Raw genomic sequence first — 18,189 nt, forward strand, 5'->3', positions numbered from 1 at the left:
TCTGCTTCAGACTCTGTAGAAAAGAGGATGGAGATTTCTCATGTGCTTTTTTAAGGCATAGATCTCATTTACTCATACTTTTTTCTTAAGGTAAATGAAACTTCATGTATAAGTTTTTAAATATTGGAGGTGGGAGATAGCTCTAAGCAGGTGGGAAAGCCGTGCCTAGCCAAACTGCATGAGGTTCTGAGTTCCATCCCCTGTACCCTATGCTCCATGCTCCCTTTTCTGTCGATCATTTCTAATTAATTTATTCCCTTATATTTGACAGCTTCTTTCTCAAAAAACTTCATTAAATGGAGCTTAATATTCCAAAGTGGATATGTTCTTGGTTAGTTGTTTGGCTAACCTTTCGTTGTTAGCCTCCAAGTTTATTGGGTTGTGGTCAGAGAATGTGGCTTATATTATTTTGACTTTTTCAGTTCTTTTGAGATTTGTTTTTGTGATGCAACACATGGATAATTTGTGAATGCTCACATATGATTGAAAATATTGCATTCCATTAAGCACCAGGAACTCTACAAACTGTCCCATATACATTAGTTTCTTCCATCCTCACAATGTGGAATACTATTATTAGCTATTTTATGGATGATGAAACTCTTTGGAGAGTTCAAGGAACTTCCTCAGGTTACCAAAGCCTGGGGAGCACTAATAAAATTCAGATATTCTGATTCATTTTGTCTAGGTCCTTCTCTGTTCTCTATATTTGAGAGATCATAATTGCCAGTTGGAGTATTCAAATACTCATTATTTCTGGACCAGTAGAAGTGTGAATGTCTCGAATGTGTTAAGTTCTTCCATTTGAATCAACCAAACTCCCCTCCACCTCACTAAAAAAAACCCAAAGGGGGCCATAAAATACTCTTTTTTTGACAACTTGTGTGATAACTTTTGAAGGAAGTATATTAAATTTTTCTGCAATGATTGTGGGTGTGTATGCCGATTTCTTCTTGTGTTTTTCTATTAGGCCTGGCTTTATATTGTTTATAATACTGTTTGTTGGTTACGTAAATGTCCATCTATATTAAAATTCTCAGTGAGCTGTGCCTTTAATTATGCTAAATATATTTTGGGAATTCAGTTAATTTTTTGGCTTCTGTTTTATTTTGCTATAATAATTTTATAGGTGCTTTCTTTTTATAAGCACTTGTTTGATTTTTTTTTGCACATCTTACATTATGGGTAATTTAAAATGATCTTTAACAATTAAGTTTTATTAAGCAATGCCATTACAATAGTTCTAGTACTTTTAGTGCTGATGAGAAAGTTAGACCCTACTACTAATGTGCCCAGTACCCTCCACCATTATTGTATGTCACCTTTAATCTGCCTCTGAGTTCTCTTCTCTCTCCCTCCCTCCCTCCCTCCGTCCTTCCGTCCCTCCCTCCCTCCCTCCTGAATCACTTCATAGGGTATGGTCTGACTAGTTGATAACCTACAATGGAATAAAAAAAAGATATGCTTAAAAATTAATCTGAGAAGCTGTCATTTTTCTAGGACACAAACAATTTGTAACTATTTTGATTATTTTCATGTTTGGATTCATTCTTATATCTTTTATTTCATTTATTCTATATCTATGCATACAAAATAGTCATTTTCCTTTGTTCTGGGGTTATACATAACTGTGCTCTGGAGATCATACAGTGCCCGACTCTGAACACTTATGTGCCAAGAATGCACGCAGCCCACTGAACCACCTTTCCAGTCCCTTCTGAGTTATAGGTTTGAATATCCTATGCTGTTTTTGATCCTTTCAAATAGATCTTAAATTTTTACAGTTCAACCTTTCCCCCCCTCTTTAAATCCTTGATTGGCACAGAAACTGTTTGTCCCAACAAGATGAGAATTTTGGCTTTCTTTTTTACTTTCACTTTCCAGCCTTCTAACTCATGTTGAGATCATTTGGATCCTCCTTCAGATGGTCGTAAAGTAATGGAATAATAAGTTAAACTGACTTTTACACTATATTCTTGGAATCTTTTAACTCATTTCAAACTCATTACTTTTAGAGCATGTAATGTTCCCTAAATTTACATGTTATTCTTATTCATAGGTCAGGCTAAATTCTATATACCCTCTTTATTTTTGGTATGTATATTGCCAGGGTGAGCTTCCTCGGCTTTCTTCTTTTATTTAATTAATGTACTGATTTCTTTTTGAATATCCACATCTAGTGGTGTAGATGGCTTCTACTTTGACTTACTCCTGACTCTGCTCAAGGGTCACGCCTGGTAGTGCTCAGTATATCCAATATATTGAATACTTGGCCACATGCAAAGAAAGTACCCTACCTACTGTACTTTCCGAATCTGCTTCGTTCATTTGCATCACACACAGTGATGAAAATTCTGAATTTACAAAACCTTAGTTTATTCTCTTCCTTGGAAACACTGCATCTTTGCATCTCTATGAAGGTGTCCATCTGCTGATCCTGAAACCTGCTTATCTTGATTATTCCTGCACCCTCTGGTCTTAGTTTTGATGGCACCTAGTATCTATCTCTCTACCAGAGTTGATATTTCTCATCTTATTTATTTATTTATTTATTTTGGTTTTTGGATCATACCCAGCAGTGCTCAGAGGTTACTCCTGACTGTGCTCATAAATCGCTCCTGGCAGGCTCAGGGGACTGTATGGGATGCTGGGATTCAAACCACCGTCCTTCTGCATGCAAGGCATGCAAGGCATGCAAGGAATACCCTACCTCCATGTTATCTCTCTGGCCCCCACTATTTCTCATTTATTAAGGGATTTTTGATAGTTTGCTCATACCAAGATAGCTTAGTATTAACTTCTCAGTTTTCTTCAGTTGTTACACCCACAGACCAGTACCTGTCTGCACAATGGTCTATGGGCCGGTAGTTTTAACCTTGCAGTGGACCATTGGCTTTCAGTCTTTCAATACTGTGGACCAGCACTTGTCTTTGAACCAATGTTTGAAGACTAGTGACCACTATCTTATGTGGACTGAGACAGTCTTTAGGGAAGTAGGCAGTGTTCCCAGGAAGGGGATAAAGTACAGTAGAATGAAAATATGTGAGCTTTGTAAATAAACCTGGTTATAAATCCAGCTCCACTACTAACTAGTTATGTGAAGTTGATCACGTCTTAGCACTCAAATAGCCTAACCTAACAGAACTCCTATATCAGTACAGAAAACAGATAATGACAGCATAAGAACAACAATAAATGATATCATTACATCAGTTATTCAAGAAAAAGTTCTTAGTTATTTAGTTTTTGGTCATTTGTGATATAATTTTTGGGTCCCATAAACCATTCTCTCTATGAAGCTTCCATAGATCATCCTGTAGGAGAAAATTCAGTTCCTAATTTCTAATTTTTTGCATCTTTTTTGGTAACTAACACAATCTTTTATTCCATAGCATTATGGGCATTTTCAACACAAAATGATTGAAATTCCTAAATAAGTAGGTTCGGGTTGACAAAAATTAGGTCTTGGGAAGTCCGCCTCTAGGGATGTGACAGAAGTTCTGTAATTTACCAAAATTTTATTCATTTATATTTACTAAATTTTATCTATATGGTAGCAGTTATATACTCATATCATAGTTATATTATATATTTTTGTTTTGTTTTGGGTCCACAAAGGGCTGTGTTCTGGATTACTCCTGGTAGGGCTCAGGGGACCATATGATGCTGAATTGAATCCAGGTTGGCCACATACAAGGTGCACACCCTCCCTGCTAGGCTATATCTCCAGCCCCTATACCATTATATTATAGTTATTAAGATGCTAGTCTTGCTGGAGGCTAGCTCTAGCCAACATGGGGTTTGGAGAGACCCCCATGTCGAAGGCCATCTCCCTAGCTTGGGTGTGCTGGGAGCCTTGATAGGCCCCCAGCCGTCCCCTCTTCTGCCCCCGGCCTCCAGGCCTTCCCTGGGTGTCAACCCAGTCGGCCAGAAATGGTGGGTCCTAACTTGGGGTGTGCTGAGATTTGCCCAGTTGCACTAAGGTTGTCACTAGCAATTTCTTACCAGTCTACATGTTCAATATTAAGAGTATTCTCTATCCTTAAGTTATGTTTTGCATATGCAGAATCTCCATTTTGTATTCTGATCTTTTGCACACCCCTACAAAGCTCATTTTTACTCCTTAACTCTTTCACCCCCTCAACCATTAGTAACCCACATTACTCTTTTTAAGTTCAGTACTGCACAATCCTAATCACAGACTGAAGTCGTATATTGGATCTAACAACCCCCAACTATTTCAAAAGACATAAAATGGACATGTATGTCTTTTGAATATTTTATGTGTTTTTTTTTCTGACAGCTATAAGTCTTACTATATATTCTTTTATACAGTAATGATTCTACCCACTTTTTAACTTTTCTTCTCTTTGTGAGCTGTTCAATAAGGAATTTTGGTGAGTCCCCCAGTTTAATGCTTATGATTGAACCATGTCATAGGGATTGTTGGACTTGTTCTTATGGCCCCCATATGTGCCGATAATGCCATGTGGCATTGTTCCTTGTTTGTTTAAAATGGGAAAATACTATACATACAAATAAGATCTTATCTAATAGATATTGGAACACACAAATCTTGTAGTGCAATGGGACCTTCCACCCTGAACATTGATATAATGACCTGGCACAGGCCTCAGAAGAATGGGCATTCTTCATTCACCCCTGAACCAGGAAAGCCATCCACAAAACGTCCAAGTTCATCTATAACATCACCTGGAAGCAATCTTCTACCAGGGAAGACCCTACTGCTGCTCTGACATTGACCTGCTCAAAAGAGACTTCCCTTAACACTGAGAAGAGTTAAGAACATCAACGACCTGCTTACAGGACAGGGCTCTCTGCATTGCCCTTTAATTGTGAGGTGAACTGGAGGACGTTCCACATCCTGACTTCAATGTAGGATATGCAGATTCCAGGATCTTTAATTCAGAAACATGATACCAACAACAGAGACTGTGTGAAAAATAAAAGTGTGTTGGCACTACAGACAACGTCTTGGATTGGACAAACTAGCTTGCCTGGAGCCTAGAGTTGGTCTTATGTCAGGAAACTTCAGGGGTAGGATCTCCTTGTATTTAGGCCAACGTTTTTCCTTTTCATATCCCTCATGTTTTGGTAAGCCTATGCAAACAATAATTGCCACTCTAACACCACTTTTACCGTGCTCCTTTGACTCTAATCCTTGGAAAAAAAACCCACTTAAACTTTTGAGGTTAACTTAAACTAATGTGCACATGCATGGAAATGTAAAAAAATGCTATGCCTTTAATGTTTAAGGAGTTACATAAGTTTTATAAATTTACATTGCTTTGTGTGCTGCTAAGAAATATTATGGTATATTGCAATCTGGGGACTTGAGGGACAAAGTAATTGTACATGGGTTTTGTTTTATTTATCTTAATGTTCTTTGGCTGAAAGTTCAAAGTTAAGATATCAGCAAGGGGACTTCTGAGAATTTTGTTTATGGGTGATTGTCCTTCCACTGTAACTTTACCTTGTCCTCTTTCTTTGCATCTTTGTTCTCATAATTAAAAATAAAAAAATAAAAAAAGATGCTAGTCTTGCAACAACTTGAAATAATTGAATGGATAGTAATATAAATGACTATATTTATATCATAATGGCGCTCTATGGCAAAGTTGCTGATGCATCTCCTTGGAAAATTCACCCCTCATTACCACTCTACTTCTTTAATTCTTTTTTTTCCTATTTTTTCTTTTTTTTTTTAATGGGGAGGGACACCCCGGGTTGCTCTCAGGGCTTACTCCTGATTCTTTGCTCATTAGGAATCATTCCTGATGGTGCTCAGGGAAACATATGTGGTACTGTGAATTGAACCCAGGTCATCAATATGCAAAGCAAATGTACTTGTACTATCTCTCTGGCTCCAATAAATACATTCTTAAAGAAAGAACTAGGAAGACAGAATGGAGAACCAGCTTCTTTCTCTACTGAAACTAGTGACTATTCCATGCAAATAGAATATTTTCTTTATCTTTTCTGGTAGTGCGCCATCCACTAAGTCCTGTCTAGAAACCCCAGAAGCAGGAGGCATTTTCTACTCTTCCCCAGGGGAGCCTTGTCACCTCTAAACCATGCCTGAGCTCGCCTCTGCTAGCAGAGACTGTGATGGTGTTTCCATTATTTCCTGCAGAGGGCGACTTTCTGCAGAGTTAGGTGATGCCTTCCCCTTTTCCACACCTGGTAGGTAAGAAGTACTGGCACTGCTCATGTTTGCAACATAGAAAAAACATAATAAACAAAATTTGTTAGACCAACTCATTTCATTTCAGATGACCCAGATAAGCCTGACATTCTTGCCTTGCTATCAATTCTGTTATTTTCACAGTGATTCCAACTTGGCTTTCTAATGGAAGCTGGTCCACATTTCTGCTATCTTGTGGGATATTAAGTGTGTCTTATAGGGGCTCAGCACTGAACCCATGTGTGTGGAGCAGTAGAAAGAGACAATTTCTCCTAAGACAATCACCACGTTGTCCTTGCTAATCTAAATACAAGCCAGGAGGAGGGCTCAGGACTCTAGTCAGGAAAGAAGATCCATGGTTCTATGGCCAGAAGTAGAGCATGGTAACAATTCATTAGGCCCAGAAGTAATTCCTTCCATGTTACCCAAAATGTTTTTGTGGTGAGAAGAAATCTCCAAAGCTCTTGGATGCCCAAGTCCACTGGTTAGTAACACCACACCTGAAAGATGTGGCCCCACAACTATGAAATGTAAGACCTAGAGAGCTTTGAGGCTATGAGAAAGAGTAGAGTGCTCAGGGTGCAACCTCAGGGACAATAGTCAAGCATGGACAAGACCCTGGTCATCACAACCATAGACAGAATACAAAAGGAAAAGGAAAGGGACAATATGACCAAGACCCTTTGATAGAACACCAGGGACTCTGAGGAAACCCTTGGGCAAGTCCATCCTTTTTGGGCCCCCTAAAGACCAGAGAACAAGTTCTAAACCAGCGGTGGGAAGATTGTGTCATGAGTAGGGCAATGGACCAGGGTCAACATCATGTGACCAACATTCAGCACAATGAGGTCTATGGGCAGTATAGTCAGCTATTAATGGCAACATTAAAGGGAGGGAAATAATGAGAGAGTGCTTTGGGAGTGTTGGGGGTGGGTGGGGACAGATTGCCTGTGGCTGCTTCGATATTTCGGTTGGTTGTGGAGCCAGATAGCATGCCTGGCTGCCAAGGAGTCTGCCCAAAGCTGGGATGGCAACCAGGATTGGGGTGGAGGAGAAATGTCATCAACTTCTAGAATGTCATAATGTCATCCAGAAAATAGTTGTTTTTCCTGATGTAGAATACTGACTTGCATCATACTGTCACTCAAACTCTGTATGAGTTTGAGTGGCCTGTGTCTGTGAGAGGCCTGTGTCATCTGTGTCCCAGGAAACCAAAGAGAAGAATCCCACAAGCTTCATGAGTCATGTGTGATCCAGGGAGCACTCTGGCTCACTGGGCAAGGGCAGGGTATGGGGAGGGCAAAGTGGGTGGGGGGTTGTAATTTAGCAGAGTGGCAAAGGCCTGTGCTCCAGGCTTCAGGGCAAGATGTGTGCTGGTGGGGTTGTTGGCTGACTTAGTGCATCTTTCCCTCTTTGGCTTCATATGCCCACCTCTCTGGTCTCAGGGATTACTTGTTCATAAGGGATAGCACCCCACTACTGGTTAAATGAGATGTGCCTAGGAATCTGGGCTTCTGTGCCGTGAAAATATCACAGGCCTCTGATCATAGGCAAATCTTCGCCCATGGAAGGCTTGGCCATCTTTGAGAATTCTGTTTCAGACTGGATGAAAATTTTAAATATAGTCTTAAAAATCCAACTAGTCTATTTCTAAGAACTCAGAGAACAGAATGGAGCCAGCTCACATCAGTCGGGTTTTTGAGGGTTCATTCAGCTCGACTAACAATCAAGTAGTTCTCAAATCTTCAGGAAAACCACTTGGAATGCCTTCCAGGCCCACCCGCTATTTATAAATGAGCTTTCAAGTCCTTTCCAGTGATTTTCCCTTGGTCTGATGATTAATAAAGAGAAAAAGTGGTGTGGTTGGTTCTAAGGTACTTCCAGAATCTGAGTGACTTAAATTTCCTGTTTGGGGGCAATAAATAATTCTGTCTATGGGGGGCGGGAAATTCTCTCTACAACAGTACGGATATTTATGTGCTTACTCTTAGAGTATGCCCAATGATCAGAATACTCCTAGACACTGAGGAAAAGTGGAGTGGTCAGGACGATTAATAATATGAAAGAAAGTAGACAGGAGTGCACAGAATTTGGTAACCTTAGACTTAGTTCCAACTATGGGTACAGAGCACATGGGCTTTTCTGTTGCTATTTTGGCAGAACTCACAGACACAGGCAGTTCATGGTTCAAAGGTGGAATATCACGAAGGGCGAAATAACTCGGCAGGCAACTAAGGAGGGGTGAACTACATTCAACATCTTACATCATCGAGATGTCCAGTCCACATGAGCCGAGAGGACACCATGGCAAAACCATCAGCATCACCACCACATACCAACTCTGAGTCTCCAGCCTGAGGACAGATGCTGTAGGTCTGGCTGCTCTTGAGTTTCAAGCTATTGCTTGTCCACAGGTTCCCAGAGCCAGAAACTACCAACCCATCACAAACCTTATAGTCAGGTTTATTATTAAATCTTCCCTCCTCTCAAGAGGTCTTCTGATATCACTGAACATACTGCTTCAGAGTAGAAATTCACAGGGTGCAGGTCTGCTGGCTCTCAGAGATTTGAATGAATCCAACTTTGCGCCTTTGGTTTGAATACAAAATGCACTAGCTCTAGCCCCAAAGCAACAGCAAGAAAACCCAAGTACTCACCACCATCTCCTGGACATGAAACATCTCTGCACCACCAGGAGACAGTCGGTTGGGGAGAGTGATGATGACAGAAGAGCCAGGGAGAGTGCTGGGTCCAGTGTTATAGACCTGAGGAAGTTCAGAGACAGAGATTTTCACATCATGTCACATGCATGCTCTGTTCCTCACATAGAACAAAAAGTTCATATGGGAACAAAAAGATCATGGTTTAAAATGAAACCCTACAGAAAAGGGGGGGGGAGAAATTCATTGAAATAACTATCTTGCTACAAAATATACTTACTTGCAAATACCTTTATTTTAACTTGCAGGTTACTATGCTAGGAGGGGATTTATTTTATTTCCTGTGTATTTAGGATTTTGGTTTATGGGCCACATCTAGTTGTGCTCAGGGACTGTTCCTGGCTCTGTGCTTGGGGATTGTTCCTGACAATGCTCTTTGGTGAGAATTCAGACATAATCTTGTCCAGTTGTTTTCAAATGTAGGAATATATAAGAATAACCATTGGGGCTGGCTAGGACATTAACCGAGGGAGGGTCATGCCCAAATTTTCTGAAGCAACAAAGGATGCTGGGGCTAAGGGGCTGTTGAAGGATTTCTATTTCTGATACATTCTGGAAGATGCCAATATGCATTGGTATCTACATTTCTGGAAGTGCCATAATTGCCACTTCAGCAATTATGTTGTAAAAAACATTGATCTGTTTTAATCTCCATTTCTTCTGCAGTTTGATGTAACTAAGATTCTCAAAGACAAAGTGGGTTGCCCCAAAATGAGTGATCTCACCTATAAAAAGGACTGTTTCACCATATCTCCTGATAGGGTTTCTTCATAATCTTCGACTAATATGAATGACATGCATATATCTCTTAGAAAAGAGAGAATATCTACATTGGATTCTAAAGCTTTGTCTCATTAATAGAACATATGCTTTGCATGTTTGAGGCTTTGAGTTCAAACCCAAGTATCACAAAAAGAAAACACTTATTCCTCTCTCATAATACTATTTTTTGTATTCAGCAATCAATTATTTTTCTAGAGAAGAGAGAAATGATGGTAGCCACAAAGAGAAAGGAGATGAAACAGAGGCTGAACAGGAGGAATTCCAGGAAGAAATGGAATGCAGAGGTGAATAGGAAGATGGGGAGAAGTGTAGAGTCAGAAAGATCAGTAGAGCTAGGGGTGTGTGGCACGAACTAGTAGAGGGTACACGAAAGAGTGGCCTTGTAAGGCTGTCCAATATTGATCCAGGGAACCTTTGATGGTGTGACACTATAAGGGGAACAAAGATTGCAGGTGGGATTAAGTCACCAAGTCACTGGCTTTAAATGAAGAGAATACCCTGGATAATTCATGGAGTACACTGTAACCAAAGGAAAATGAAATCAGAGAGATGCACTTTGAAGAATAACTGAGCCAGCCATAACTGGCTTTGGGGAAGAAAAGGGGCTGGGAGCCAGAGAATTCAGGGAGTTTCTAGAAGCTGGAAAGGGAAAAGAATGCATTTTCCTCTGTTGCCCCAACACACAGGGGACTTTGGTTTTAGTCCCTTGAGAGACCTTTTGTATTTTGTCTCTAGAACTGTAAGAGAAGAAATCTGTGGTGTCTGTGGCCACTAATTTGTTGGTGCAGCAGCCATAGGAAACTATTACAAGGAATGACCACTAATGGAAGTTTCATTTTAGGGTGATGAAAAAAAGTCCTAAAATTAGATCTTGGTGAGGATTGCACAATTCTGTAAACATACTAAAAATCATTGAATTAGATGGTTGTTTAAATGGGTGAATTTGAAGGTATGTAAATGTGATGACAATAAAATTCACAACCAAAATAACTCTTAGATTTGGAGAAAGTTATGGAGGTTGCTGAGGGAAAAGAAAGATGGGGGAGGAGGTATGGACAGAGGGGATGTATTTGAGTGCCAATCTAGTGATTGGCACAAGAACTATGGTGGACATTATAAGATACACATACACACACAGACACACACACACACACACACAACACACACACAGCTGTGAAGCCATACTCCTGAAACTCAGAGTAGGAAGAAAGTTGTATAGGAATAAGAAAGAGGATGAATTGAAAAACTTCATTGACTTGAGGATAAAAGAGAGGATCCAGGCACTCAATCTCTGGGTTTATGAAAAAAAAAAAAAAAAAACACCCCAGAAAGACAGGAACAGGAGATTGGCTGGGAATGTCATCAGGTCTTCACCCTAGGCATATGAGAAACTAGCTCCAACCTACTCTTTCCTAAAAATTCATGTCTTCACTTCTCACAATATTCAGTTCAGCTTCAAGAACAGACAAAAAATGATAGTGTGGGTGAGTAGTTATTGCCAACTCTTGATTCCAAAAGAACAAAATTCAGCAAAAACAACACAGCACAGCCTTAAAAACAAGGAAGGAAGGAAGGAAGGAATCAATGGAAATAATAGATTTAAAGTAAGAGGGGGTCATCTAGGACTGAAAAGAGGCCCCCACCATGTCTGAGAAACCCTAATGAATGTTTAAGCAGAGGGAAGGAAAGACAATGATTTTTATTTCATTCATCGAGCCAGATGCATGAGAGCTTGTATAGTACCATGTCCATTTTGTTTTGAACCAATGTCTTTACATTTGGTAGTGTGCAATTGTTTCGGAAACATCTGCATGTTTTTCCTTCATCCTTTTATCAAGTGAGGAAATGTACTCCACTTTATACACAAAAAAACTTCTGTCAATGGTCAACAAATTATTCTGCCTTTGTTAAGTCACTAGATGAAATGGAAATACCAGGCCCAAAGCCTAGTGTTTCTGCTTACATTTGCACTGCAGTCTTCAATTATGCAGCTTGCTGAATAATAACCTTTAAAAGACTGAATAAGGATTTTGCACATGGCCAAAATGAGGCAAAGGCATTTTGGGGGCCCCATTCCCCACTCTTTCCATCCTTGTCCTAATCACCACCAACCTAGGAGGATCAGGATAATGGTAAATTGTCCCTCAAAGTGAGCAATCAGAGTTTTCCCACATAAACTGTCAGCTCTGCTAACACAGCAGGCTCTTCTTCTAATCAGAGACACACTCTATTTACTCATCTTTCCGACTCTGTTGGCTCTCCTAATCCTTTACTGAATACTGGTACTTCCTCAGGCAAGGGGCAATCAAGGAGTTTATCTGAGGGTCACGCAAATCACTCATTCCTGGGGCCTCCCCAGGTCTCTGGCCTGCATCCTTTACAGGGTCAGATGTGAGACCCTTCCTGAACACCAAAGTGGAAGCTCCCCTATAAAAAGGCTTTTAGAGAAATGTCACTCAGTCACATGACAACCCCCCCCCCATTTCCTTCCCTGTTTTAGAAGCCAGTAAGAACATTTTCACATCTTTTGTAGATCTGCTCTTCACTTATCTTCTCTCAACACCTATTCCCTCTTCCTTCTGAATAAATATCTTTATTTAAGCACCATGATTACAAATATGTTTGTAGTTGGGTTTTAATTGTAAAATAGAATACCCCCTTCACTAGTGCAACATTTCTACCACCAATGCCCAACTCTCTCCTTCCCAATCCTTTGCCCGTATTCATGTGAACTCAAATTCTAATCAATAATTCTCTTGACTATTTGTTATATTATAAGACAGCTGAAGGACTAAAGGAATGGGCAAGTAATTAAATTTAGGGGATGAGGGGCCAGAGGGACAGTACAGCACTTGTCTTGCATGCTGTTCACTCAGTTTTAATTTGAAGCACACTATAGGGCCCTGAATCCATCAAGAGTGATCCATAAGCACAGCTGGGTATGAGCCCCAAACTAACAAACAAAGCTAATAAAATTCAAGGATAATTGGAAATGAAGGACTTGTTTGAGTTTGCTGTTTTCTGTCCAGTTACAAAGTCGTGGAGAAAACCATCCTTATTTTTTTCTGAGAAGTGACCAGAAACACAGAGGTCTACATCATGGCAAGGCCTCCCAGAAAGTTTGGAAAGGGTCAAACCCCAACTTTCCCTTTTGGGACACGGAGAGCACGGGATGGTAGCTGAAGCTGACTTAGGGAGAGACACAGCTCTTGGAACTGGGAACTCTTGCTTCCTTAATTTTCCTGGAGGTCTCTGGCTTGAGGGAATACTTTGAAGAGGGGGAGACACCCACTGAGGTTTAGCAGCCTCATTCCCTTTCCTTTCCTCTTGTCAGTCTTTGCCATCCTTATGGCACACTTGTAGCCACAGAGAAAGGAAATAGCAACCATTGGGTCCTAGCAACAACTCTGGCCTGGGAAGATGGATTGGAGGTGTGGGGAACCCTGGTGCTTCGAGAGGAATGAGGTGCAAATTATGAGGCACAGGAGTGGGGTGGCCACCTCCTCTCCATCTTTTTTCCAATACCTGGCTAGGTGCTGGGTCATAAAGGGGGGTGAAGTAAACTCCTGAGATTCTAGTTCCAAATCCCTTTCTCCAGTTCTAGTCACTCCTGCATGCCTTGCCCATAGGGGCTGGAAAGTGCCAGCAAGAGTTCCTTGAGCAGTATCACTGGACAATGATGACCACTCTCTAGTTCCATGAACAGATTCTCATGGTGGACAGTGAAGCCTGAGACTTGATCCTGCAGCCCAGAGCTGGCCAACCATGGCGTTTAGGCCTGCTACCTAACTCTCCACACAGGCTGCAAGCGAACAGCTGGATCTTGAAAAAGTTCCAAGAGAAATAACATTTCACGACATGTGAAAATGACACAGAGTTCAAATGTTTGTGCCTAAAAGTTCAGTTTTGCTTCTGCCTTGCCCATGGCTTTTGGTGCATCCCATAATGCTAACAAATTGTTGGTGTTAGTTGGGTCAGGTGACTGTTGGGTCTGCACAGACAAGACTTGCAGTCCCTGGTCTGTGCTCACAGCTGTAGAAGCAGCTGCCTTGTGTGAAGGAGCAGCAATGTCCCTCTTGGAGGCTGGTGTCCCCCCCTCATACTACTCCACTCTGGTTACCGTGCTTCTGAAAGACTGTACCCTCACTGAAAGGCTCGTGGCTGAGTTTTCACAAACGGGGGTATGGCAAATCTTCTAGGCTTCCCTGTCCATAAAGTGAAGTTTTAGAAGAACAGAAAGGGGGCCTTGGAGCCTTCAGGGCACTGTGGGTCAGGAATCAGCTAGGCTACCCCCTAACCCCATATCCAGACACCTTCAGAGGGAAAGCTGATGCTCCTTAGCAGTTCTCTCTTCAAGCATGCAAAGCAAAGGGGTTCTATCCAGTGGGGAAGTAGTTCTCTTTGTGGCCAAAGAATGAGGAATGAGCTACCGTGTGACCTTCCTCGCAGCAAACCAGGTAGGGGGAAGATTCTCCTGGAACATGTATCCTTGAGTTACTCTGAGAAGCAGACCCATCCTGAATCTTCTGTTGGACCCCAATGATAAAGGAAGCGTCTGAGGAAGGAGAGATACCTGGAGAGTGATGTTTAGAGGCTGGAAATGACACTCCAGATCCTCCAGCAGAATGAAGTTGGATACATCCACAGACTCGCCATACACAAAGGAGGTGGGAGAGATGATGCTGAGAGAAGAAAGCAAGAAATATTTTTTTAGAAACGTCTAGCACTGTCCCAAGATTGCCATTATCATGTAAATTCCAGACCCCAGTTCCCTCTAGTGACTCCTCTGAAAGGTCTCCTTTCTTTCTTCCCTTTTGTTTTTGGGCTACACCCAACTAGTACTCAGGACTTACTCCTTGTTCTATGTCCAGGGGTCACTCCTGGCAGGCCTGGGGGACCATTTTAGGATTTAATCTGGACCTGTCATGTGCAAGGCAAATGCCCTACTCACTGTATTATTGTTCTGGCCCCACTCCCCTTCTTTCTGTGTCTTCTTTTGCCTGTAAATGGGCATCACTGGCCGGTTCTTTCTACACAGATATCTAGTCAAGTTAATATATGAGGAAGGAGAGTTGATCTTATTTTTGTTTTTAACTGATTAAACATACATGTTTTGTTTTGTCCTTTGAAAAAATCGAGAAAGATCGAGAAAGACAAGCTTGAAAGACAAGAATGGCAAGCTTCTAGAAAATTAGTAGAAATAGATGATAGCATTTGGCATACATAGTAATAATGTCTCTCTGTGACTAATTAGAAACAATTAAAATTTCCAGGTTATCAGAAAACATGACACATTTAAAAGTTAAAAGTTGAATCCATGGTGCTGGAGAGAATTCAAGAAGTGGGTAAGGTATTCCTTTGCATGCAGCCCATCCGAGTTAGATATCTGGCACCCATGTGGTTCCCCCGAGTATTGCCAGGCGTGATCCCTTAGCTCAGTAGTCCAGAGTAAGCCCTGAGCACATCTGGGTGTGGGCCCAAAACAAAAAACAAAAAAATTGGACCCACTCAATGAGAGTATTTGTCTTCTGATTTCAACCAGTGGCTAGGAAAAAGGTGATTAAAAACTGGAGCTTTCAACATTGTCTGTGTGGAAACCCCCAAACAGGAGACAAAGTCTTGGCTCACTTACATCCCAGATAAACAATAATTTTAGAACTTGTTCCCTTGCCCAAGTATGATAACATAAGAGTTTTGGTACAGGGTCTTCATGGCCAACAATTCCTTGCTTGTTGGACAAAGCAACTCACTGGAGCAGAGTTGTGAGTCCCAAGCATTAACAACTGGCCAATGCTCATTTGTTTAAACTTGACCTACGTCTGCTCCTGAGCAGAGCAGAGCTAAGCTTTGTTGTGCTGAGAACTAGGGGGCTGTTAATTCTTCACGCAAAGATCTCCTGGGCCCCTCTACCTGATCAAGGGTTTTTCTTTTCATCCTGAAGGACCGGGTCTATTCTCACTGTGCCTCCGATGAGACAAGTAAGTCGAGTTAAAGGTTAAAAATAGAGCTGGGAACAGAGGCAAATACATGCAAATGTATTCCAGCAATTCCTCACATCTCAAGGTTCTCTCCTGGCACTGGAGAGAGAGAGAGAGCAGGTTCTCTAGGGATGGCTCCTTCTGCAAAGGATTAGCCTCTCTCCACTTGGAGCTAATGCCTGGACCCAGAAGCCCTTGAGAACTGAAGAAGGGAAAACTTTGAACCTTCAGAAAGTTCCGTTTCCCTCTGAGGCCAAGGTTCAAGGATTCCTTCTTTGATCTAAACTTGCTGCAAATCCCCTTTTTCTCCTACCTATGGGGTATATGTTTTCTCATGCCTGGAAATAGGAACTGGATCCTCATTTTCTTTTTTCTAATTTTATTTTATTGAAACCATTTTGATGAGCTACAGAGTCCTTCATAGTTGAATTTCAGATATACAACGAGTCAGGGCCCTTCCTACCACCAGTGTCAACCTCCCACCAATGACCCCCAGATTGCATCCTGCACCTTTTGCCCCCTGGCCTGCCAGTGTAAGAGGCCCCTTTGAGTTTAGATTGTTAAAGTTTGGCTTGGATATTTAGTCTGTCCTTATTTATTTCCCTGCCAATGCATCTGAGGCCACTTGGCCCCTGGCCCTCAGCCTTTCTTAGATTCTTTCTTCTTAGTTTTATAGAAAAATGTGGGAATATGTGGTAAAAGAAAGTAACCCGTGTCCCAGCATTCTATGAAAAAGGCAGGAGCCCTGATTTAAAAGATAAGAGAGTAAAAAATACAATAAATATGGATTCTCATTTTCCCAAGCCTGGCCTCTGCCTGCAAAACTAAGCCAGGTTGTCTTTCTTGGGTTCCTGCAGAGGGCACCCCTGCTCTCCAGCACTGTAGGCACTGACTGACCCTGAACTCAGCTCAGGTGAATGGGTGACAGGCTCCTGGGGAATCCTTCCTTAGCTGGTTCTAGACCACCATCAACGTGACCCTTGTAGAAGTGGTGAAAGGAAACGTGCAAAGCCAGATGAGAAGGTGAGCCTTCCTGAGCACCAGTCAGGCCTGAGGAGATACAGCTGGCTGTGACCAGGGCCTGGGACATGTCTAGCTGGAAGCCAGAAGCTCTGCACAGAGCTTCTAATCCTTCGAATCACGATGCTGCTGGAGGGGTGGATACTGGGACACGCATGCCTATAAAGGCACATGGGATGTCCAGAGAGGTTATGGGACTTAAACGCGTAATCAAATTTCTGGTGTTGCACAGACTGGGAGACAGGTCCAAACCTGGAGAGGCAAGGATGCTGCCTCTGAGACCTGGGGGTGGGGCGGTGCAAGGGCACCCCTCTGTCTCCCATCTGCACACACACACACACAGACCAGACTTCACACCACATCATAGCTTCTCACCATGGGCCCCTCTGTCTGTGTGTGGGTGGCCCAGAAAGGCTACTCACCCCGAAAGGGATGTATCCACTTCATGCATTAATGGCACCGACAGCGTGAGCACGTTGTCCTGCAGGGACTCCGGCCGCTCCACATTGCCACTAGGGAAAAGAGAGTCCAACAGGGTCAGTGCTGGGGGCTGCTCTGCACTCAGCTGCCCGGGGTTTGGGACATGGGCCCTGGAGTCAGTCCTGCTGCGGGTGCTCTGTGGCCCCAATGATGGTCCCTGAGAGTGCTGCCACTCACAATCATGTCCCAGAGAGGTGACCCCTGGGAATTCCAGGAAGGGGTGGGAAGTGAGCAGGAAGGGGCTTCTTCCTTTAAGGATGGACGTGCTACAGCAACTGGGCTTGACTCAATGGGCACTCTTAAAGGCAGAGAAGAGTGCACCGCAGTATTCCTGGCTAAGGCTGGGGAGATGCCTTTAACCCTGCTCCTGTGAGCAGTTTCAAGGAGTGTAAGTGACTTCCTAGAACCATCCCTGTGCTTCAGGCAGAGCAGCAGGGCAGGAAACGGTCTGCTATGGTGAAGGGGTGCACACAGGGGTCCAAGAGCGGCTCTGGTAGCTGTCACTGCTTCCATAATTTCTGCCTCATGAATCCAGACCAGCAGGGATGGGTGCAGACATGTTCTGTACCCCCCACCCCCCTGCCTCTGACCCCAGCCCAAGCTTGGAAGGAGACCTAGAGCATTCCCTCCAGAGCCAGCTTGTCCACACCCCTTGGAGGAAGCGTGGCCCCATCACTTGGGCCTTCTGGGGAGGTTCCTATAAAAGTGCTGACACTGCTGCGTGGTACTGTGTTTTGGTACTCAGTCTGCTACCATGATCCTGGTGCCAAGAGTACACTGGAGCATGTCTCAGTGTGACGTTGAGTCCTGAGGTCAACTCCAGCAGCAGGGATCTGCTTCCCTTGGAAAAGAGCAACACGCCACCTTGTGTCACATCACCTTGTGTCAAGGACAGGGGACATTCCCAACAGCCCCACAAGCCATCTGCCTCCCAAAACCTAGGCCTTCTTTAGCGCTTGGGAGACCAGATTTTAGGGGGTGGGATAAAAGGGAGAGGCAAAAC

General features: G+C 42.7%; 1 protein-coding gene across 1 annotated transcript in view; it reads right to left on the reverse strand.

Annotated features, from left to right (window-relative positions):
* Window positions 1–18,189, reverse strand: part of ITGA9 (integrin subunit alpha 9) — a 329,022-nt gene that overhangs the window by 44,763 nt on the left and 266,070 nt on the right. The window contains exons 21-23 of the mRNA XM_049766467.1: window positions 17,129–17,218; window positions 14,282–14,390; window positions 8,863–8,970 (exon numbers count right to left, since the gene is read on the reverse strand). Coding sequence (XP_049622424.1) covers window positions 8,863–8,970; window positions 14,282–14,390; window positions 17,129–17,218 — 307 coding nt within the window. The remainder of the gene's footprint in view (window positions 1–8,862; window positions 8,971–14,281; window positions 14,391–17,128; window positions 17,219–18,189) is intronic.

Source organism: Suncus etruscus, chromosome 20 (assembly GCF_024139225.1).
Source record: "Suncus etruscus isolate mSunEtr1 chromosome 20, mSunEtr1.pri.cur, whole genome shotgun sequence".
NCBI classification, from domain to species: Eukaryota; Metazoa; Chordata; class Mammalia; order Eulipotyphla; family Soricidae; genus Suncus; species Suncus etruscus.